Below are 24,469 nucleotides of genomic sequence, written 5' to 3'. Positions count from 1 at the left end.
AGATAGAGAAATAAGAGCCAGATCAAGGAACGAGAAAAAAATCCCAGAAAAACAGCTACGTGAACTAGAGATAAGCAATCTTCATGAAAAAGACTTGAGAGTTATGATAGTAAAGATGATGCAAGATCTCAGAAAAAAATTGGAGGCAAGGATGGACAAATTACCAGAAACATTTAACAAAGAAATAGATGATTTAAAGAATAAATAAGCAGAGTTGAAAAACACAATAACTGAAATGAATTCATGAGAAGAAAGTGATAGCAGAATATGAGAGGCAGAAGAGTGAATAAGCAAGGGGGAAGACAAACTTGTGGAAATCACTAATGTGGAACAGAACAAAGGTAAAAGAATGAAAAGAAATGAGGATAGTCTATGAGAACTCTGGAATAACTTTAAACTTATTAATGTTCACACTATGAGGTTCCAGAAAGAAAAGAGAGAAAGAGCCAGAGAAAATAGTGAAGAGATAATAGCTAAAAACTTCTCTAATATGGGAAAGGAATCACTTACTTAAATCCAGGAATCGCAATGAATACCATACAGAATAATCCTAGGGAGGAACACCCCAGGACACATATTAATCAAACTGACCAAAATTAAAGACAAAGAGAAAATATTGAAAGCAGCTAGGGAAAAGCAACAAATAATATACAAGGGAATCCCCTTAAGGATAACAGCTGATTTTTCAGCAGAAACTCTGCAAATTAGGAGGGAGTGGCAAGATATATTTAAGGTGATAAAGGGGAGGAAACTAGAACCAAGAATACTCTTTCCATCAAGGCTTTCATTCAAATTTGGAGGAGAAATCAAAAGCTTTAGACAAGCAAAAACTAAAAGAATTCCTCACCACCAAAACAACTTTAAAACAAATACTAAAGGAACTTCTTTAGGTAGGAAAAAAAAAGACCACAACTAGAAATAAGAAAATGATAAATGAAAAGGCTGGAGTTCCCGTCGTGGCACAGTGGTTAATGAATCCGACTAGGAACCATGAGGTTGCAGGTTCGATCCCTGCCCTTGCTCAGTGGGTTAACGATCCGGCATTGCCGTGAGCTGTGGTGTAGGTCACAGATACAGTTCAGATCCCACATTGCTGTGGCTGTGGTGTAGGTTGGCGGCTACAGCTCCAATTAGACCCCTAGACTGGGAACCTCCATATGCCGTGGGTGCAGCCCTGAAAAAGGCAAAAGGACAACAACAACAACAAAAAAAAAAAAAACAAAAAACTTCTAACATGTGGCTCAGCAGAAATGAATCTGACTAGCATCCATGAGGAAACAGGCAGTGGCATAGGCTAGCTGCTACAGCTCTGATTTGACCCCTTCCTGGGAACCTTCATATGCTGTGAGTGCAGCCCTAAAAATAAAAAAAATTAAAGAATTTTAAAAAACTTCCAACAAACACAAGTCCAGGACCAGGTGGCTTCATAGGAGAATTCTATCAAACATTTAGAGAAGAATTCAAATCTATTCTTCTGAAACTCCTGCAAAAAATTTCAAATGAAAGAACACTCCCAAGCTCATTCTAATGAGGTCACCATCACCCTGATACCAAAACCAGAAAAAGATACCGTACAAAAAGAAAATTATAGGAGAATTCCCTTTGTGGCTTAGTGGTTAAACCCAACTAGGATCCACAAGGATGCGGGTTTGATCCCTGTCCTTGTTCAGTGGGTTAAGGATCCGGTGTTGCTGTGAGCTGTGGTGTAGGTCACAGACTCAGCTCGGATCTTGAGTTGCTGTGACTATGGTGCAAGCCCACAGCGTATCTCCAATTTGACCCCTAGCCTGGGAACCTCCATATGCCATGGATGCGGCCCTAAAAAGCAAAAAAAAAAAAAAAAAAGAAAAGAAAGAAAGGAAATTACAGGCCGTTATAACTGATGAACATAGATGCAAAAATCCTCAACAAAATACTTTCAAACTTAATCCAACAATACCTTAAAAGGACCATACACCATGATTAAGTGGGACTTATCCCAGGGAAGCAAGGATTCTTCAACATCTGCAAATCAATCATTGTGATTCACCACATTAACAAGCTGAAGAATAAAAACCATATAATCATCTCAATGGATGCCAGAAAGGCTTTTTGACAAAATCCAAAACTCATTTCTGATAAGAACTCTCCAGAAAGTGGGCATAGAGGAAACCTATCTCAACATAATAACTCATATAAGACAACTTCACAGCTAATGTCATTCTCAATGGTGAAAAGTTGAAAGAATTCTCGCTAATATCAGGAACAAGACAAGCATGTCCATTCTCACCACTGTTCTTCAACGTAGTTTTGGGAGTCCTGGCCACAGCAGTCAGAAAAGAAAAACAAGTAAAAGAAATCCAAATTGGAAAAGAAGGAATAAAACCATCACTGTTTGAGGATGACATGATACTATACCCAGAAAATCCTAAAGACACTAGCAGAAAACTGTTAGAGCTCATCAATGTATTTGGTAAAGTTAAAGGATACAAAATGAATACACAGAAATCAATTGCATTTCTATACTAACAATGAAAGATCAGAAAGATAAATTAGGGAAATCACCCCACTTATCATCACATCAAAAAGAACAAAATACCTAGGAATCAACCTACCTAAAGAGACAAAAGACCTATACTCTGAAAACTGTAAGACACCAATGGAAGAAATCAAAGATGACACAAACAGGTAGAAAAATATACCCTGCTCTTGGACTGGAAGAATCGATACTATTAAAATGACTATATTACCCAAGGCAATCTACAGATTCAATGCAATCCCTACCAAATTACCAGTGACATTCTTCACAGAATTAGAACAAAATATTTTAAAATTTGTATGGAAACACAACAGCCCCCAAATAGCCAAAGCAATGTTGAAAAAGAAAAACGGAACTGGAGGAACAAGGCTCCCTGTGTTCAGACTATACTACAAAGCTACAGTCATCAAAACAGTATGGTACTGGCACAAAAAGAGAAATCTAGATCAATGCAACATGATAGAAAGCCCAGAAATAAACCCAAGCACCTATGGTCAATTAATCTATGACAAAGTAAGCAAAAATATACAATACAGAAACGACAGTCTCTTCAATAAGTGATGTTGGGAAAACTGTAGAGGTACACGTCAAAAATAAAATTACAATATTCACTAACACCATACCCAAAAATAAACTCAAAATGGATTAAACACCTAAATGTAAGACCAGATACTATAAAACTCATAGGAAGAAAACATCCTGACATAAACTGCAGCAATATTTTCTCAGCTCCACCTCTCAGAATGTAAATAAAAACAAAAATAAACAAAAATAATTTTTGCACACCAAAGGAAACCATAAACAAAACAAAAAGCCCACAGAAGGGGAGAAAATATTTGCAAAAGAAGCAACTGATGAGGGATTAATCTCCAAAGTTAACTACAACTTATGTAGTTTAATATCAAAAAGCAAACAATCCAATAAAAAAAAAAAATGGGCGGGAGTTCCCTTCATGGCTCAGTTGTTAATGAACCCGATTAGGATCAATGAGGATGTGGGTTCGATCCCTGGCCCTGCTCAGTGGGTTAAGGATCTGGTGTTGCTATGGCTGTGGTGTAGGCTAGCAGCTATAGCTCCGATTGGAACCCTAGCCTGGGAACCTCCATATGCCCCAAGTGCGGTCCTATAAAGCAAAAAAAAGGGCAGAAAACCTAAATATACATTTCTCCAAAGAAGATATACAGAAGGCCAAAAAACAAATGAAAAGATGCTCCACATTGCTAACTGTTAGAGAAATGAAAATGAAAACTACAATGAGGTACCAACTTTTGCCAGCCAGATTGGCCATCATCAAAGTCTACAAAAAATAAATGGTGGAGGAGAGGGTGTGGAGAAAGGGGAATCCTCCTACACTGCTGGTGAGAATATAAACTGGTACAACCATTATGGAAAATGGTATGACATTTCCTCAAAAAACTGCCATATGATCCAGCAATCCCATTCCTAGTCATCTATCTGGAGAAACCATAATTCAAAAAGATTCACACTCCCCAATGTTCACTGCAGCACTATTTACAATATCCAAGATGTGGAAGCAACCTAAATGGCCATCAACAGAGGACTGGATAAAGAAAATGTGGTACATATATACCATGGAATATTACTCAGCTATTAAAAAAAAGAATGAAATAATGCCATTTGCAGCAACATAGATGGACCTAGAGATTATCCTACTAAGTGTTAGTCACATAGTGAAAGACAAACATCATATGATATCACTTATATGTGGATTCTAAAAAAAGATACAAATGAATTTATTTGAAGAATAGAAACTGACTCATGGATTTTCAAAATGAACTTATGGTTACCAAAGGGAACAGGTGGTAGGGGGAGGGATGAACTAAGGGTTTGGGATGGCATACACACACTCTGGTATATGGAATGATTGGCCAGTGCAGACCTGTGGAATAGTACAGGAAACTCTCTACCCAATATTATGTGATGGTCTATATGAGAAAAGAATCTGTAAAAGGATGGATGTGTGTACATGTATAACTGAATCTGTCCTCTATTGTACAGCAGTAATTATCCACAGCATTGTAAATCAACTATATTTCAACAAAACTATTAAAAAGAAAGAAGACTGCAAAATTAAAAAAATCAGAAAAGTACAAAAAGGGAAAATTACAAAAAAATCACACATCCACTCCGTAATAGGTTGCCATTATGAAAATACTTATATTGATTATATACTAACACACTGAATTATGATAAGTGGTTGGGAAAGAAGCAAGATATAAAATTGTACAAGCTAAAATATTACAATATTCTTTTTAAAAAAGAGATTCTCGAAAACAAAGATGGCAGAATATTAAAAGGAAGATGCAGACATTTCTTCTTTGTTTTCTTTCTAAAAATGTTTTTAAAGTTTTTCCATGGATAGAATTCGAATATTTCTGAAAACTAAAAGTTAAGTCAATAAAAGCCTTGTTAATATCCTTATCTACCATTTCTTTTTCTTATGCTCCTCATTATGGTAAATCGACCCTCTTTCCCCCTCCGTCTTTCCAAAACCAAAGTAAAATTTTCATAGTTCCCTTTGTTAATGTGACAGGGCACATTCTTTTAATAACTATTCAGTCAGCTAACTTCAAAAGCAATATCCTAATGAAAGGAATAGACAAATTTTACCTTATTTCCTTCCTCTTTGAATTGGGGATTAATTATTTTTACAAAAGAATAAAACAATTGACGAATTCTGGAATCTCCAATAAATGCAATATGTTTATCTACAAGGCAGTTCTTTGCTTCACTGAAATCAAAAAAGAAACATTAAAGTAAGTAAAATCAGCATATTGGCATTTTCAAAACACATAATTTGTGAAGAAAGAGTACAGGACTGTTAGACACATAGTTATGTGGCTTTAGAAATAGGTAGCCAGGTTTGTTTAACCTACTAGTCCATGTATGATCACCTAACTCTCAGTAGTAACAGCTCTCATTTATTAAGTGTTTCAGATATACTCTAACCATAATAAGTGCTTTATATCCATTCTCAGAATAATTCCCTGAGATAGCTATCTAAGTTCCAAAGCAAGAGTCCTTTATTCAAGGGCTATTGTCTGAGATAGGGCACCTGAGATGGAGCAGCTTGGTCCAAAGCTTTCCCTAACGCTTTAGAGCAAGAATATTCCTTTGGCCTCACCTGCTACTCCTACCCTGTCAGCAATTCTTTATCCATCACATAGAGAAGTACCATATATTACTTTCTTTGTTTCACTAACACTTCTCTACTAGATATAAAGGGCCATCTTGGGAAAGAAAACAAACAACAAAATGAAGAAACTTTACCTGATTTTGTACTTATGCATCATACAACTGTGGGGTTGCCAAACTTTCTCTCCAAGAAATCTGCCACTTGAGAGAAGGTATTCACATGAATCATTGCCTGTAATGATTAAACAAAAATTTTGTAAACAATAGCTAAATTTTTATAGGTTGGTTATCTGACCTCATTTAAGCCTTTGAGATGAAAGACTACATTTTTCTACACTTCACTATACCTTCTAGGTGCAATTACTTATCCATGAGAAGCATAGTAAATACCAATACATTAAGAGTCAAAAGGATAAGAGCCATTAATGACACTTCATCTTAAATGCTACATTCCATGCATTTTTTTTTTTGCCCACACCTGTGGCATATGGAAGTTCCCAGGCCAGGGATTAAACCCATACCACAGGAGCAACCCAAGGAGCTGCAGTGATAACGGTGGATCCTTAACTCACTGTGCCACAAGGGAACTCCCTACATTCACTGCTCTGACAGGTCCTTCTGCTTCAGGTTTTCTTTCTAAGGATATTTCAAACTAGCCTTTATAGCTGTTTTATCACTCCTACTTCTAGACAGGAAAGAAAAGTTTAAAAGATAAAACTCACTGCATTAGTGTATCTGGAATCCTATTAAATACTGAAGTATTTTATAACCTACTCCCTAATTTTCAGAACCTCCCTGGGTTCTATCCCTATTCTATAAATGTGTAAACAGAGAAAGACTTAGTCAAGAACATCTTAAAAAGCATAATAAGACATCATCCCTTTATAATCTCACAACTTTAAGGCTTAAAACTATGTTAGTCAAAAGGTGGCTGAAAACAAACATGATCAAAATCAGTAATCAATGCCATAATTAATATTCACCATTTTACTTCTCTTGATTGTCTTGTGCCTCCCATTAGGATGACCGACCAACACCTCCCAGTGTGGTAGGGACTTTCACAGTTTTATTTTATTTTATTTTTGTCTTTTGTCTTTTGTTGTTGTTGTTGCTATTTCTTGGGCCGCTCCCGCGGCATATGGAGATTCCCAGGCTAGGGGTCGAATCGGAGCTGTAGCCACTGGCCTACGCCAGAGCCACAGCAACGCGGGATCCGAGCCGCATCTGCAACCTACACCACAGCTCACGGCAACGCCGGATCGTTAACCCACTGAGCAAGGGCAGGGACCGAACCCGCAACCTCATGGTTCCTAGTCGGATTCGTTAACCACTGCGCCACGACGGGAACTCCCTTTCACAGTTTTAAACAGAAAATTTCACACCTGGAAAATCCCCCAGTATTACGTAAACTAGGACAGATATTCACCCTACTTCCTTTGGCCATTTTACCATACATTAGCTTAATGTACATGATAAGTGTCCATGGTTAAAAAAGGGACTGGCAGCATTAAAAAAGTTCAAATATGTCAAATGGACCAGAGAAAATGACATGTGTACACTGACTGTGGGGTTATAATAAAATACATGTATTTTTAAATTTGATCTCTAGTTCTTTATTAACAGTCAACAGAAATCTTTGTTTTACAAATAGTTAAGGTCAGAATAGGGAGTCAGATAAGGAATACTACAGAACAAAATAGTAAGGATAGCGAAGGCCTAGAGATATTTAGAGTGGAAGAACACATCTCTTTTCTCAATCCAGTTATCCAATTATTTGGTCAACATACAGATAAAAGGTGATACAAATATAAGAAAGGCATGCATAAATAACAAAAGTGTTGAAATTAATTCTAAAATAGAACAAGAAGTAAAAATACTGTATTATTTTGTCGGTAAAAAACTGGATAAGGAAAGTGGAGTATCCGTTATTACATTTTTGCAATTACATATGTAGCCTGAGCAGGTTTTTCTGTATTTCAAAGATTTTTTAATAACTTCTAAGGAAACTATAAACAGTTTTTAATTCTTTCCAATTATTAAAAACTAACTCTAGTTCTAAAAAACAAAATTAAGTTACATAAACAATCAAGGAAAAATAAAGGACTATAGGAACACACAATTAAGTTACTTCCTAAAGACAGCATTCCTGCTGCATTCTTTTAAAATAGCCACATAAGCAGAAATTGGCACAACATTGCAAATCAATTATACTTTAATAAAAGTTTAAAAATAGCCACATAGTAAAATTCCACTTAAAATTTGGTCAATATTTAACATTAGTAGGAAAATTCCATATTTTTAAGAGTTTCCATCACAGCTCAGTGGTAACAAACCTGACTAGTACCCATGAAGCTGCAGGTTTGATCACTGGCCTTGCTCAGTGGGTTAAGGAACCAACGTTGCTGTGGTGTGGTATAGGCTGGCAGCTGCAGTTCCGATTCCACCCCTAGCCTGGGAACTTCCATATGCCGCCAGCCCTAAAAAGCAACAACAAAAAAAAAAAAAAGAAAGAAAGAAAAAGAAAAAAAAATCCATAGTTACAGTATTTCTACCTCTTTAAATACATCTTTTAACCCACGTGAAAAGTTAGTAGCAACTATTCTCTAAAAAAAGTTATAAGAAATTGTAATATCTGGTATTAATTCTGTGGAGCTTTTCTCCCTTGTCTTTCTTCTTTACCATCACCCCACCAACCTCATTTTTTTTCTTTTGAGAGCAGCACCTGCAGCATATGAAGTTTCCGGCCTAGGGATCAAATTGGAGCATCAGAGGCTGGCCTATGCCACAGCCACAGCAATGCAAGATCTGACCCATAATGGGGACCTACACCACACCTCATGGCAACGATGGATCCTTAACCCACTGAGCAGGGCCAGGGATCAAACCCACATCCTCATTGATGCTAATTGGGTTTGTTACTGCTGAGCCACAACAGGACCTAACTCTTCCTCTTTTGCTGTTATTATTTGATTTTTGTTTTTTAATTGGAGCCTAAACAGGAACACACCTCGATCAATCTTCAGTTTGTGGAATTATGCTATTTGTTAACCATCTATATGGGTGATCAGTATGATTTTGAAAAGATGAAAGTATCATACTAATGTCTTAAAATAACCAATCTTTCTCCAGCAGAAAGTGTGTTTAAAAAAGCAAAGTTCGGGAGTTCCCGTCGTGACCTGGTGGAAACAAATCCGACTAGGAACCATGAGGTTTCGGGTTCGATCCCTGGCCTCGCTCAGTGGGTTAAGGATCTGACGTTGCGTAAGCTGTGGTGTAGGTCGCAACTGTGGCTTGGATCTGGCATTGCTGTGGCTCTGGTGTAGGCCAGCAGCAACAGCTTCAATTGACCCCTAGCCTGGGAACCTCCATATGCCATGGGTGAGGCCCTGAAAAAGGACAAGACAAAAAAATAAAAAATAAAATAAAACCCAGGTGGCTAAAATTAAAAAAAAAAAAAAAAACCAAAATTCTTTTTTCCTTCTTCAGTAATACTATTCAGACATTATATTTCAGTAGTTTAGCTAGTAGAAACAACAGCTCTAATAATGATAAAACATCAGAAAAATCTCATAGAAAACAGATATGGGAGTTCCTGTTGTGGCTCAGTGGTTAACGAATCCGACTAGGAACCATGATGTTGAGGGTTCGATCCCTGGCCTAGCTCAGTGGGTTAAGGGTCCAGCGTTGCCGTGAGCTGTGGTGTAGGTTGCAGTTGGATCCCGTGTTGTTGTGCCTCTGGCATAGGCCGGTGGCTGTAGCTCTGATTAGACCCCTAGCCTGGGAACCTCCATATGCCACAGGTGTGGCCCTAGAAGAGACAAAAAGACCAAAAAAAAAAAAAAAAAAAAAAAGATTTGAAATTGCCACTAACCAAGACACTATAAACACAGTATTTTGGAGACTACTGGTCTTTCCAGGGAAGAAATTCTTAATTTGCTAATAAATGCTAGTTAATGATAACATACATTTTATGATGCAAATTAAAAAAAAAATAATCCTTTTATCTGAAATGACTAGTCTTTGTATCATACCAGGTAGGGTCCAGTCAGAAGACAAACTATACCAGCTATTTAACAGAGAGAATGTAATATGAAGAACTGTTAGAAAAGCAAAAGAATTACTAATTAGATAACTGACAAGGCAAGAGGAAACTGGCTTTTACACATTTATCAGCAAAACAATAAAATAGTAATAGTAATAAATACTATATAATCTGATTAAAAATAAATTAATCTTGATCTAAAATATAAAACTCCACAAAATTCCATATTCTAAAACTAGTTCTTTTTTCCTGGGAAGGAAATATTTTAAAAATCAAATTACTAAACGTAAATCTAAATGTTAAAGTAAGTTAATGTGTCACATTTTTATTATGTATACTAAATATATATAAACATCTGCTGGTGCCTTATTTTCCTTTCAAAATTTACACAGAAAAAAAAACCCAAACAAAAGAGAAAAAAAAGGCAGTCATTATTTTCAATTTCTTCATATAGTTTTGATACATCCAGCATGAGATTAAAGTTGCCAAGTGCTGAGATAAATGAAGCTAGGAACACAATTTAAAAAAGAAAAAAAGCAAGCAACTAAAGGGATAGAATTATCTACTTTTGCTACCTCCAATACAAAGATTATCTAGATGAATGCCTGTCTTCCCCTTCATTCCGTTATCTTAAGCATGAACATTCTGGTTTGTCAATCTAAAGTCTCAGGGTTTTTATGCATGATTTTTCTATAACAGAAAGATACTACAAGCAAACAAAACCAGGGAAAAGACAAACAAGTGAAAAAAATAAAAAAAACAAAAAAAAACCAAACACCTAAAGAAAACATCTGATGTACCAAATTAACTGTAGCTTATATTTTCCTTGGAATAGACTACCTCTGGCACACTGCACCTTTAGAATGAATTATCCTGCCAAAGCTGTTTCTTACTATCAACCAACCAAAAAGTTTACAATATGATCTGCAGAATTTTTTTTTGCCTAAAATAGAGCAAGTTATACTTTGGTCTCAGCTGAAAAAAAATCACCATTTACATTTTTCTTTGGATAAGCCAGGAGTGGTGTCATGTAGATCAGGATCTTTCTAGCAGTCAAAGAAAGAAAAGGCTGAGAGACCTAGAGCTGCTCTTTCTTGCTTTAATTTCTGAAGCTTTGAACTAATTTTTCTCCAAAATGGACAATAATATTTAGTGCTTGCATTTAATATACCCAGTGATAAGAAGGAATTAGATTTCAACAAAATTAAGCCATTTTAAACGAGTTAACTTTACCAATTAATAAGTTTAAATTTATCCAGACTGGAATTACCCTTAAAGTTATAGATACTGGCTTCTTGTCACAGAAGTGATAGTTTTAGGCCGTAATTACAGTATTAATGGACATTCTGTGATTCAGTAATGTTAAAATTTAGAAAAGCTATAATTAAAGGAATATTTAAAAAGTCATTCTATTATGTGAAAATAATATTAATAATGCAAAAAAAACCACCCCAAAACACTACTTTCTAAAGTTGAGATCACAACATGAAATTCAATTAAAACCAAAAGAAACAAACGGAAGGAGGAAACGAGGACATAAGGACTTTGAAAATCTATTTTCCTGATAATTGTTTTCGTATTTCCTACTGGTGCATTTAAAGATGAGTAAAATACCCTTGGAAGCTATAGTTTGTGTAGGGGACTGGGACACATTACCATAACACAAAATGATAAGCATGGACTAGTTACAGTTGAAACACTGAATTCCTAATTCCTACTTCTGTGCTGGTGTCATCTGAACCAGGACTTTACGGAAAAATCTGTACTTTCTTCCAAGGAGAGAGAGAGAGATCTTTGCACTCAGAGAAAATGAGCTATGTGTGAAATATGTAAAAGGGCAAAGCATATTTACATTGTGACTGTGGAGGTTAGGAAGGAGGAAAAAAGTAAACATAGGTAATGAAAATCAAGTTGGTCACGTTATAAAGTTTTACACAGGCAACTTTTAGAAAATCACTATTGGAAAAGAACAGGGAAAGTCTTGGCTAGCACTGTGAGGTTGAATTAGTGTTTCTGAATGGTTTAACCCATGTTCCACTGGAAAATGCTTTCACACTCCACCTTTTATACATCACCACTGTCTAAGAAGTTCTGAGAAAGGCAGACTGTAACATAATGGCATGAAGTGACTAACTGGGTTTTATATCCTAGCTCTGTCAGACAAATTGTGTATCCTCAGGCAACTTAATCTCTCATGCTTCATCTTTAAAATGTAAATAATACTGTAATTCACTAAATCTAAGACCACTGATTATAAAATATATCATTATTTTATGTAAAATGTTATCAACTAAACTTTGACATGCAATCAAAGTTTTAAAAACTCATCTTGATTACAGAGATGTTAAAAATGACAGGGGTGGGAAGGAAGAAGGTTGAAGTATGGTAATTGTATCTACCTCATAGACTGGTTGTAAAGAAAAAAATGAATTAAAAATGTAAAACCCTTAGTTGAACAGCACTTGGCATATAATAAGTGCTCAATGTCAGCATGAAGCAGAAGGTTTTACTTCCTGTAGGATGTAATTCTTTTACTTTCTGTAGTTTGTAAAAGAAGAGATACTGAATATGTGTATTCCAAATGCACTCTACCTTGCCTGGAGAAAACTTGTATCTACATACTGGGGATTTTAACATATAATCTAAACCTCCATATCTAATATAAGGTCCTTTCTTATTCTAAAGATTTATGATCCTGTGATTCAAGTGTACGGTTATCCTTGTGTGAAGGGCACTGCATCTGACTCAGTTTCACACTGCCAAAGCATGAGATGGCTAAAAAGTTCCTGGTAAGATCATTATTTTCCCCAGTCTTTGGCTCAAGTTTTTGACGTTCAGTCTGGGGAAGTACACATACCAGGTGTACTGCTTCACACTCAAGACACCGAAGCACCTAAGGTGATGGCTAGCTTCTGGAGGAGGCTTTATAAATAATCCCAGATTGCTACACTGACCTATAAGTTTCCATCTGACATTTTATTTTCCCTGCTGATAACAGATCTTTAAAGGATGGAATATATAATCTAAAAATAATAATTAGGATCCAAGCTTCTCAAAAGATTAAAAAGCACAATTTTAAAAAGGGAGATGGGGAGACACTAGATGTTTACCTTTAGGACTCTAGCATCAGTTATAAAACTCATCTCCACTGTCACATATATAAATATAAAATTGAGTTAGAGCACTGTCATCTTATGCCAAAACAGTATAAAATGATAGTAGTTAGAAATTTTTCTTCATAATTACCACAAATTATGCATCAAATTTCTAGCATTATTTTGTATATAAAAGTGTTGAGACTTGTTACTCAACTGCAGATAAACCAAATCTTGCCAGGTCATGTGGCTGTGATCTAAAGGAAGCTGGAGGAGAAAGGTCAAAAGGGCAAAAACAATCTTTTTTTAAATGGATCTAGTGTATTTATATAAAGGGCTGTTCATCCAGTAGGTACTACAGTATAAGATTTTAATCCTCAAGCATTTTAGAAAACAAAGCAGTAGACTTGATCAAAACGTCATTCACTTTGAAAGATTTCCTAGGATGAGGAGCGAGTTCAGCCCCCATTTACTGGATGTTTTGCCAAAGTAGGCGTTTAATTAAACGGAGAAAGTCTAAAATGCACACCTGTCTATTACACATTACATCTTGACCAATTAATCTCACGATCACCAAGAACTGTCCAGATAATGGCTTCGATAATACTAAGAGCCACAAATAAAAGATCGTATCATTATTTCCCTCAGCCTGTCAAACTCTATCCTCATGGCATTTTTACACAGAAAATTAAGAAAAAAGACAGTCATCAAGGACTTATCCTTGATTACTGAAGGATAATTCATTCTGAAATAAGGAGGTCATATTTCCATTTCTCCACCACACCAATTTGAAAAACCACAGCGAAGGCCTCCTTTCAAACAGCTTCCAACTCGTTTCCATTGCCCATCTCAACTCCTGTCAACCCGTAATTTCTTTCCAAATACCTGCCCCAGTGCCTTTACTTTGCAAAAGTGTGCAGAACCCTTTAAACGTTTCTGAATCACAAAGGCAGGGTGAGACTTCCTCCATTTGGCCAAGAGCATCTTTTACCAGCTGTTACCTCAGCGGCAAGGGAAAATCGGGCGGCCCCTGCCGCTGTCCAACAGCTTGGCCCGGCTGTTCCAGGGCAGAGGCCGGGTACAACAGAGGCTGAAGAACCCAACCCCTGGGGCGCAGGTGACCCCTTGCAGGGCAACCTTGGCCTGATGCGCCCTGGGCTGGCTCTCGAGGGCCGCCTGTTCACCTCCTGCACACAAACCCCGGGCCAGAACCGCCTCCCCCGGCCCAGCCCGCGCCAGAGCCCGGACCCCAGCAGCTCCTCCGGCCAGGCCCGGGTGCGCGCCCCCCGGCCCCAGCGTAGGCGGCTGGCGGGGGCCCAGGACGACGGTCGCCGACCCCATGGCCGCCTGCGCTGGGGTCCACTTGGTCGGCCTGGAGTACCAGGCCCGCCGCGGGGGGCACGTGGGGGCAACGCCTTCCCAGCTGGCCGAGCACGCCGGCGGGCAGCCGCGTGAGCGTGGGCGTGTGTCGGGCGAGTGGGGCCGCCTGCAGCAGCCGCGTCGCCTCCTCCCCCGGCGGGGCAGGGGGAGGGCCCGCTCACCTCGGTAGCGGCGGGAGGCGAGGTGGCACACTGCGAGCAGCAGCACGGCCACCAGCGCCAGCACCTTGGCGCTTCTCACGCTGAAGTAGTGGTTGATCTCCCGCTTGCCCAGGTTGTAGGCCAGAGCCGCCATCTTGGTTCCTCCATGACAACAGTGCGCGGCGGAGCGGGGAAGGGGCGCCACACAGGGGCAGCACTGGGGCTGCCGCCGCCGCAGCCAGGCGAGGAGCCACCACCAGCCCCCGCGGCCGTCACCCGCGCCTCTCGCTGGGGAGACTGACCCCGCTGCCGCCGCCGCCGCTGCGGTACCCACGGCCTCCACCTGCCCCTTCTCGGCCGCGGCAGCCTCGGCGGTCTCCCCCCAGCCCCGCCGCCGCTGCTCCGCCGTGCCCGTTCCCCAGGCGCCCTGGACGCCTGTCTCCTCCCCTTCCTCCTCTTCCTCCTCCTCTTGAGCCTCTCGTCTTAATGGCGGCTGCGCCTGCAAGGGGGCTCCGGACGCCCAGAGCTCCGGGGTCACGAGCCCCAGACGGCCCTCTGGGGTCACGGGGTCACGGGCGGCGGCGGGCGGCGGCAGCGGCGGTGGCAGAGACATGGGGATGTGAGGAGAGCGGACCACGGGTCCAGCCCGACGTGAACGCGAGCCTCGGGCTTTCAATTGACTCACTGAACGCTACCTGAGCCCAGGTTGGGGCAATAAAACTACTGTTACAGAAGAAAAGTACACATCGTTCCACTCCCTCTTTCCCCAACACACCTTTTCCTGAGTTTCCGCTTCCTGAACCTGCCAAGCAGGGTGCTAAGGCCACCTAAATGTCACTGGGGCTTTTAGGCAGGCTGTGTCTGGTCAGCCTGGCTGCCTCTCAGATGCTTGTCGGGTTTTGAGACTGCTGGCAGCCTTAGCACCCAAACCACGGGTGAGACTAGTTTTAACTTTTAAATCACTGCTTTGACCCATTTCTCTTGAAAATTGGAAAAAAAAAAATCCTTGGTTTGCCCAATTCCAGTGGGTGAAAGTACACCAGAGTACAGAGTAGAAGGTACAAAATGAACGTAGCTTACTGTAGGTGTTAGAAAGAAAAGAACCCCGCTCTTCATTTGCATTGACACAGGGTTCCCTAGGGGGATGGGCCAAACATGAAGTGTTGTCATTCCTGCGCCTGAAGTTGGTTAATGTTCTGCGGTTAGCCAAAAAAAAAAAAAAAAAAAGCACTGCATTTCTTTGCCTTTGTTAAGTGCTTGTTAGCCCCTGTCTCTTTTTTTCACCTGTACTGCCTTCCCGGTGGAATTGGTTATTTGTATTGCTTCCCATTCTATTTGCCTTGTTAGGATGGTTTCAGGTGTTTTCTACAACTTTCCCATTTAGCCATTCCTGAGCTTGTATTTATAGGCCCCCCCTTAAAATGATAGAATGTTAGATATCGAAGGGACTTTAGAGAGTTTGTCACCCCGATTTTTTTAATCCAAGGACTCTTTTTTATTATGTTTTTATCCATGGACCCCATATCTTGAAAAATTTTGTCACTTAAATGAAATTTCATATATCACTGTCATAGATGTAATGCTAATAAGCAATAAAGCTAAGTAAGTGTACAAACACTCGGGACTGTTCCCTGGAAATGGTTGCTTAATTTTGGCTGTCATTCTTCTGATCCAAGGTTGATCACATGCTGAAAGAATTAAATCGGCTATTGTAAAAAACAGATAAATAACTCTGCTTACTGTATATGGTCTACCAATCACATCCTAGAAATTTCTATGATGTCATCAACAGCAAATTAGAATTTTTGATTGGAATGTGATAACCAGTGTTAGCCTGCAGGGTTGATTTAATGCCTGCCAAAAGTAAAGAAACTTGACATTTTTCTTAATTGCAGTTTCCAGAAGGCTTTCTGAAATACTGTAAAGAGCTTGTGGACTTCCTTTTTCCTTCCCTCTAGTTTACAGCTAATCCCTCTCCTATGCTCTGAATCTCTTTCTGTCCCCCTTTCTTGGGGCTGTTGATGACTTCATCAGTTATTCCTTTGTCAGTCATCCTCTCTGTGTTTTCTTTAAACTCTCCTTCTCTCATCAGTATTTCCCTTCCACCAATAATCTTTATCTTATTAGTGACGCTCATTCAGGGACTGTGTTTCTGTGTGTTTACCTCTCCATCTCTTTCCTTCTTTGACAAGTTCTAGAAATAGTAGTGTTGACTTTTCAGTCTTCATTCTCCCTTCTATATCACTCTCAAATATGTTCCCTTCTCTCCATACCCTTGTGTCACGGTTTCTTGCCTGAATCACTTATCTTCCTCAGGTCAGGCTCGAAAACCCAATCTTACAGCTCTCCGCCATTCCTCGAACCAGACTGAGCTTTTTTTAGGGCGGCACCTGTAGCATATGGGAGTTCCCAGGCTAGGGGTTAAATTGGAGCTACAGCTGCTGGCCTACACCACAGCCACAGCAATGGATGCTAGTCGGATTTGTTTCCGACGAGCCATGACAGGAACTCCCAGATTGAACTTTCTTAAACTCAAATCTGATGATGCCAAAAACTAGTTAGTGGTTCCATGTTTATTTGCCTACCTCTAAACTGTCCAGAATGTTAACTAAATCTCAGCAGTTACTTCTCCCCTAATAATCTGATAAAAAGAGAAACCATCTGATAGGACTCTTTGAACCTTGCATTACTTAAACCAAAACAAAACAAAACCTGACGACACTTTATTCCTTCCCTTATTTTTTCTTTTCTTCACCAACTATTTCCCATTGTTCCACAGGAGGTCCTGGTGATAAAGAAAACAGGAAAAAGTATTGATAAGGACCAGCCAGCACAACAGGAGGAGCACAGTTCTGAGGTATAGACTCTTCTGGTATAAACTGTTCCTGCTTTACTGTGTCCACTTTATTACTGTTTCTACTGATTGGATTTTTAAAATTGGGGTATAATTGACATATAACATTGTATTAGTTTCAGGTTTACAATGTGATATTTGTGTGTTTTGGAAAATGATCACCACAATAAGTCTAGTTAATATTTGTCACCATACATTCTTACATAATATGTAGTTACAGAATTTTCTTTTCTTGTGATGAGAACTTTTAAGATCTACTCTCTTAGTGACTTTCAAATATGCAATACAATATTATTAACTATATAGTTCCCTTCGAACTTGAAAAATTCCTCCTCTTTTCCAAAGTTGTCTCTTTCGTCTATGTACTTGATTGTATCAAGATCATTTCGGGAGTTCCCATTGTGGCTCAGCAGAAACAAATCTGACTAGCATCCATGAGGACACAGGTTTAATCCCTGGCCTTGCCCATTGGGTTAAGGATCTGGCATTGCTGTGAGCTGTGGTACAGGTCATAGTTGCGGCTCGTATCCCATGTTGCTGTGAGGTAGGCCGGCAGCTACAGCTTGGATTCGACCCCTTGCCTGGGAACCTCCATATGCTATGAATATGGCCCTAAACAAAGACCATTTCATTTGAGAACCTGATCTCATAAATTTCCCTTCTTTATTTCTACTTTCAATTTATCTCTCTTCACTGTTTGCCCCAAAATATAAGTTCAAATGCTTCCTGTTTAAAGTACCTTCCTTGATTTACCACACAATCTCTCTTCTCCCTAAACCATCAAACTTCTTGAAGGAACAGTCTGTGGTTACTGTTCCAATTTTTTTTTTTTTTTGACAACTTATTTGTTCTTTAAACACCTGAAAATTGACTTCTGCTCCTGTTGCTTTACTTAAACTACTGTTTCAAATGTCAACCACACCCTGAATTACCAATTCTAATGTCTTTTTCTTAGCTTTATCCTTCTTGACTGTGCAGCATTTTTGAAATAGTTGCTTTCTTAAAATCTTCTCTTTTTGATTTCTGTGCCACTACATCCTTCTAGCTCTCTTTTTTCTTCCCCATGCATCTCTAAGAAGAGTTCTCTTTCTTTTTCCCTTAAATAAATGTGCTTTTTAAGGTTCTTTTGTTTGCCTGCTTTTTTCTTGGGAAACCTGCATTACAATTTGGTTTGGTTTGTTAGGTTTACTGTTTAGTTCCTTGAGACCATTATCCTTCAGGTCATTTCTGCTACTCTTTGACTCATCTTCTTTCTCCTCTGCCTTTGCTAAAGGGTTTCCGGTGGGGATCTTGTATAGGTTTTCAGTGGGGAGGTGAAAGATGAGCCATTGGATAGCTAAAACAAATCACTAAAGCTTTTATTTATAGTTAATTCCTATTAGAAATAATGAAGGAATACATTTAGGTGATACAAACTTTACTTAACACTTCGTGAAGTGGATAGTCTTTTAGAGAATGGTAAAATGGGGAGAGGGGAGGCTTTTATAGGATAAAGAATAAGGAACAAGAAAGAGAAATGTCTGCTTGTCTGGGGCCATGTGGCCAATGTTGTTTGGGATGAGAAGAAACGAAATAAGAGATGGCTTACTGTCTGGGGGTTGGCTGACTGGATATACTGCATTTCTGTCAAGTGGAGCATTCATAGGGACAAGGAAGTTTTCTAAGTTTTGTGATGTGGCATGTTAGGTGGCTAGGCAGGAGCAACTCCATCCTGAGCCCAGGAAGTTATTTTAACATTCCTAACCTACAATAAAATAAGCCTTCATTAATATTTAATATAAGAAGTTCCCCTGGTACTCTGACTTGGTGTATATGTAGAGTCTTTGAGGTCCACCTGGAGAGCAATCCTGAGGGGAAAGTGGGAACTTACACGTCCAGGGGAGAGAGATGGACAATGGCTCATTTATTTGTTAATTTTCAGCGTATTGTACCCATGAGCCTAGCAAATGGATTCACAGATTGTATTATCCACTCTTACCTAAATTCACAAAATGGAAAGTTATTTTAAAAATCCCCAAGGAGAATGTGAATTGAAAATGACTCTGATCATATAAGCACTAGCAAACAAGAAGAATATACAGAATGGAATCTTCTTCTGATATAAGCTATCTGCTATGGTACATGGTTAAAAAAAATATGTGTAATCATGATATATATTATATATTATACCTCACAGTGACTATATGTAATTCTGTATCATTTATCATAGCTATCATATACACATATGAACAATTCAAATGTATAAGAAATCAGAAAAAATTATAAAATTATCAAGGATGTTTGAAATAAGAATTTATATCCACGTATTATAAATCATGGGTGTTGCTGTAAGTATGTGGTGCTTTGAGATGAGAGTTACAATGGATATGAGACCATCAAAATTGACAAGCTATTTAGAAATTAAGCATCCAAACATGAATTAAACCTCTCTCTTTTAGAGCAAAAAAGTTTGTGAACATGTATGAGTGTTTCAAATTACATGTATTAGTCCTTTACTAGAGCTGTGCATATTTTGTAACTTAATACATACACATACATTGGAGGGGTGCATGCTCAAATTTTTAACTGATATGAGTGCACCGTCAAGAGCCTAGAATCAGTTAGCAATACCCCATATTCTGTTCATTAATGCTGTCTTCAAAACTCTTTCCTTCTGCCCAGAATGCTCTGCTTTAGGCCCCAATCTGACCATTACAACAGGTTTCGGTTGGCCTCCTTGCCTCTAACTTCTTATCTTTTCAATTTCTTTGTAAGCAATTGCTGTAATTGTCTAAGGCTTATATTTGATCTTGTCATTTCCCTGCATAAAAACTTTGGTGGTTCTCTATTGTAGCAGAATGAATTCCTGGTCCCTTAACATGTTTAAAGTTGTCTGTGATTAGTCTAAGTCCATTTCTTCTCCTTATTTCTCATTTTATCCATCTGTGCTAAACTACAGGCCAGGAACATTTAGATCTGTTGCTTTTTTCTCACTATTTCTTTAGCTTGAATACTCCCCCTCCCCATACCTCATATTCTCCTCATTTAAAACCTTTCTTCTCCACCCCTCCAACTTCAAGGAGGTATAATTAACAAATAAAATTGTTTATATTGTAGAGCATGGTAATATGATATATTCATACTTTGTGAAATGATTACCACAATCAGAAAAATTTTCTCCTTTAAAGACCTGCTACATTTTGCCTCGTCCATGAATTAAGCCCTGTGACTCCCTATGGGACTATAACTCTATCCCTCCTCTGATTTGTGATAGTACTTTGTTTTTAATCTATGCTTAAATATGCATTCAGCATAAAGCACCCCCAATCAGAATAGATATCTTCCTTCCTGGTGCATATTGTGTTGTATTGTGAAATGATCAGTTCTGTCTTTGGGGATATATCCCACTGTGCCTTGTAATCTATTCAGTTATTATGTTTATCTTCCTCTCCTTCATTCCCTTCCCTTCAGATTTTATGCTCTGGGGCACAGGGAATTAGTACTTTTTGTATTATTTGTGGGGAAAACTTGTGAAAGACAGAAATAGACCAAGATATGATGGTTGTCTTCAGTGGGAAACTGGGCATTGTCCAGATTATCTGATTCTATCAGGTCTGAATCTTTCATTGTCTTTTGAGTTATTTTACATTGCTGTGAGTTATATAATACTTATAGTAATGCAAATGATTCTTATCCATAGAAATGCAAATTGTATCTCATTGGGATTCAGTTGATTATTGCCCTGTGGATATTGAGCAGTTTTGAAGTTTTACATTTGTTAAGCAAATTTATTTTACCGTAGCTAAGGCCCTTATATATATGATTCTTTGAATTCTCTTTTGAACCAGTTGTAATACCTTTCTGGTTCCCTCATTAATTAACTAATTAATTATATAAAAGTTTTGACACATGTTCATTTTATATCTGTATGAATGTCATGCTATATCCTCTTCTAAAAATTATCTTTTAATATAGGAATATGCCTTTAAATTAAATATTAATATTTCTTAATTTCAGATTAAAGATCATTTAATGAAGAACACTGCAGAAAATTGAGACACTTTTCTTCTTAGAAGTGTTAAGATTAGGGGATAGAGACATATTTTCCAAAGTGAATTTGACTTGTCTGAACAGGTGAACAATTTCCTATTCAGGACTGAAAATTTGTTACTATCACAATGAATTTGAGATTCGGCCTTTTTATTTTTTGATCAAGTTGACTGTATGCCAAACAAAACCAAACCAAACAAAACAAATATCTGATTTGTATGTACTCAAATATTTTTTAAAAAAAGATACAGAGAGTTCCCGTCGTGGCACAGTGGTTAACGAATCTGACTAGGAACCATGAGGTTGCGGGTTCGGTCCCTGCCCTTGCTCAGTGGGTTAACGATCCGGCATTGCCGTGAGCTGTGGTGTAGGTTGCAGACGCGGCTCGGATCCCGCATTGCTGTGGCTCTGGCATAGGCTGGGGGCTACAGCTCCGATTCGACCCCTAGCCTGGGAATCTCCATATGCCACGGAGCGGCCCAAAGAAATAGCAAAAACACAAAAATAAATAAATAAAAAATAAAATAAAAAATAAATTAAAAAAAAGGTACAAAAGAGTAAGAAACTTTAAGGTATTACTTAATTTTTTTTTTATGTTTTAGGTTTTTAGGTTGGTTTGTTTTCTTTTTAGCGCTGTGCCTGCAGCATATGGAAGGAAGTTCCCAGGCTAAGGGTCCAATTGGAGCTGTAGCCACCAGCCAACACCACAGCCACAGCAACTCGGGATCTGAGCTACATCTTTGACCTACACCACAGCTCAAGCAACACCGGATCCTTAATGCACTGAATGAGGCCAGGGATTGAACCTGCATCCTCAGGGATACTAGTCGGGTTCCTAACCCACTGAGCCAAAACAGGATCTCCGAGTTGTTTTTTGTTTTCTGTTTTTGTTTTTTTTTTTTCACTTGGAAGATTTCACATTTAAAAAATTATACTTAAATCTCAGTAATTAATTGGAAGTTGTATAAGGTAGAAGTTTTATACTTTTAAAGTATGAAGATTATGGTATCTTTAAGATAGGAAACACATACTGAATTCACAGCCTGTTCACACCTGTCTTGGTCTTCAGACTGGGAAATGCTTGGGAGTCCACCTTAGGTTTCTGGTTCTTTCTGTCTAAATTCTTGGTTTATCTCAATTATATTCTGCTTCTCCCACCTTTTCAGCTTCTCTTCTATCTCATTTCCTTCTGCTACCAATTGCAGTTTCCCAAGTATCTGAATTTTTGAGAAAGTTCTTCACTTCCCACCCTGATAGATTAATTCACTTTTCTGTTTGGATGAAGGTAAAAGCAGAAGTTGGGGGTTGGATGGACAGATTGGAGACAGGTTTTAGTAGTAAAATTGATAGACCATGGAAAGATAAGCAAAGAGAATTGAGGGTGACTTCTCTTTCTGCCATGAGCAACTGGAGCTTCAGGGACCACTTACTGACATGGGCAAGACTGGAGTAGGGGCAAGCTTGGGAAAGATTAGCATAACATTTTTTCAGTTTCTTCTTGTTTGCATCAAAGTATATTTAGAAATTAAAACTCATGCAATCCAATACATATTAAATTTTAACTTGTGAAATTCTGCCCCATCACACCACCCTCAATACCCTTTCTCCAGGACAGAAAACTATATCTTCTACTCTATTCACAAGTTAAGCATTTTTTCCCCAGGTGAAATCAACATTTCCTATCAATAGTTAACAAAAGGAGAAAGGAATGATAGTGTAACAACTATTTTGCCTTGAGTCTTCCTCAAAGTCTAAGACAAATTCTCCTCTCTGTAGAATAGTTGTTTCAAATTAGCTGGAAATTCAGTTCTCTGCTTTTAAGAAATCCCTTAGGGAAGGCAAATATGAATATCTCCCATTGTTTCTGAGGTGAAGAATGTTAACTACTGATCAGATCAGAGTGGGGCAACTTTAAGGGGAGAAAAATAATTCAAAATGATTTGCCTGGTTTCAGAGTCTTCTGGCCCAAATGGTACTGACATTTTCATTAAGCAGGTTTAAGGAAAACAATAGAAGTTAATTAACTTAGTGATGTTTCAACTGAAATGGCCAAAACTGCCCAAGGCCTCAGGTGAGTCTAATGTTGTTAGGAGCACCTTGGCCTTTTACTTTACACTCTATCACCTTTGAACATCTATAAACAAATTAGCATCGCTTTTTGTATAATGCTGTGTAGCTCACAGGGAAGTGTGAAAATGTATTAGGTAATGTCTGCAAAGTACTTTAAATGATTTATTCTTTAGCCAGTTTTTCCTAAGGGATACTTTGTCTCACACACTTGTAATTGCCATCTACCTCAATGATGAAGAGCAATCTTCAGCTAAACACTTAGTGGGTTGCAAGAGATGACTCATAGATCTTTTTGCACACAGAACATACACTTACATTTCCCATTATGAAATTCTGCCTTTCAAACTAGCATATTTTATTTTTTTTGGTGACATTTAGATATCATTTTTGGTTTGCAGAAGTGGCAGGTATAACTTTGTGGTTGTTAGTAAGAAGTTTTTACTATGGGGGTAGAAGAATGTAGTAAAAAAAAAAAAAAAAGCGTAGGTTTTGAAAGAACATTCAGGATTTGACACCTGGTTCCACCATTTACTAGTTAAATAATGTAGCAAATCATTTTACCTGTTGAACTTCAACTTTCTTACTTGTAAAATGAGGATAATAAGACCTATCACTCAAGGTTGTTTTTATGACTAAATGAGTAATGTATAGTTTTTGACACTTAAGTGATGCTTAATAAAAGATTCATTTTTTCTTCCTTCAAAGTTCATTGTCACTGGTAAATTCACCAGAAGTTTTCTTAAATTTGCTCTCTACCAGTTAACATGTATGTCATGCAGACTGGGTGTTTAATAGAAAATAGCCAAGTCAAACGTAGATACATTTCTTCAGATAATTAAATAATCCATGGTCTAGTTTGTTAAACAATATTCCATTATGATATTGAAAGGTCCTGTCATCCTCCTTTTTTTGCCTTATTTACAAGGTTTTTTTTTGTTTGTTTGTTTTGCTCTTTTAGGACCATACCTGCAGCATATGGAAGTTCCCAGGCTAGGGGTTGGATCAGAGCTGTAGCTGTCAGGCTACGCCACAGCCACAGCAATGCAGGATCCCAGCCGAGTTTTCGACCTACACCACAGCTCACAGCAATGCTGGCTTCTTAACCCACTGAGCGAGGCCATGGATTGCAACCTGATCTAACCTGCTGCGCCACAGCAGGAACTGCCTTATTTACAAGATTTTAAT

At 38.5% G+C, this 24,469-nt stretch overlaps 1 protein-coding gene and 1 long non-coding RNA gene across 5 annotated transcripts in view; one reads left to right on the top strand and one right to left on the bottom strand.

The window, feature by feature from the left end:
* Window positions 1-15,259, bottom strand: part of CASD1 (CAS1 domain containing 1) — a 70,918-nt gene extending 55,659 nt beyond the window's left edge. Inside the window, exons 1-3 of one of the 4 annotated variants that reach the window (XM_084977044.1) lie at window positions 15,107-15,259; window positions 5,810-5,906; window positions 5,150-5,270 (exon numbers count right to left, since the gene is read on the bottom strand). In XM_084977044.1, the coding sequence (XP_084833170.1) occupies window positions 5,150-5,270; window positions 5,810-5,832 (144 nt within the window). In that variant the 5' untranslated portion in view covers window positions 5,833-5,906; window positions 15,107-15,259. Of the gene's footprint in view, window positions 1-5,149; window positions 5,271-5,809; window positions 5,907-14,352 lie in introns of all 4 variants that reach the window. The other 3 variants (XM_084977043.1, XM_021063369.2, XM_021063368.2) reach the window with 3 other exon arrangements.
* LOC146400004 (uncharacterized) overlaps window positions 14,943-24,469 on the top strand; it is a 63,596-nt gene continuing 54,069 nt past the window's right edge. Inside the window, exons 1-4 of the long non-coding RNA XR_014816915.1 lie at window positions 14,943-14,950; window positions 15,032-15,036; window positions 15,154-15,266; window positions 17,111-17,188. This is a non-coding gene — a long non-coding RNA (uncharacterized LOC146400004). The remainder of the gene's footprint in view (window positions 14,951-15,031; window positions 15,037-15,153; window positions 15,267-17,110; window positions 17,189-24,469) is intronic.

The sequence above is a fragment of the Sus scrofa genome, chromosome 9 (genome assembly GCF_054392235.1).
Source record: "Sus scrofa isolate SSC_HxYL_T2T_F1_AM1 chromosome 9, Sscrofa_HxYL_maternal_Yorkshire_Landrace_v2.0, whole genome shotgun sequence".
Classification (NCBI taxonomy): Eukaryota; Metazoa; Chordata; class Mammalia; order Artiodactyla; family Suidae; genus Sus; species Sus scrofa.
This window is presented reverse-complemented; position numbering and strand designations above follow the sequence as displayed.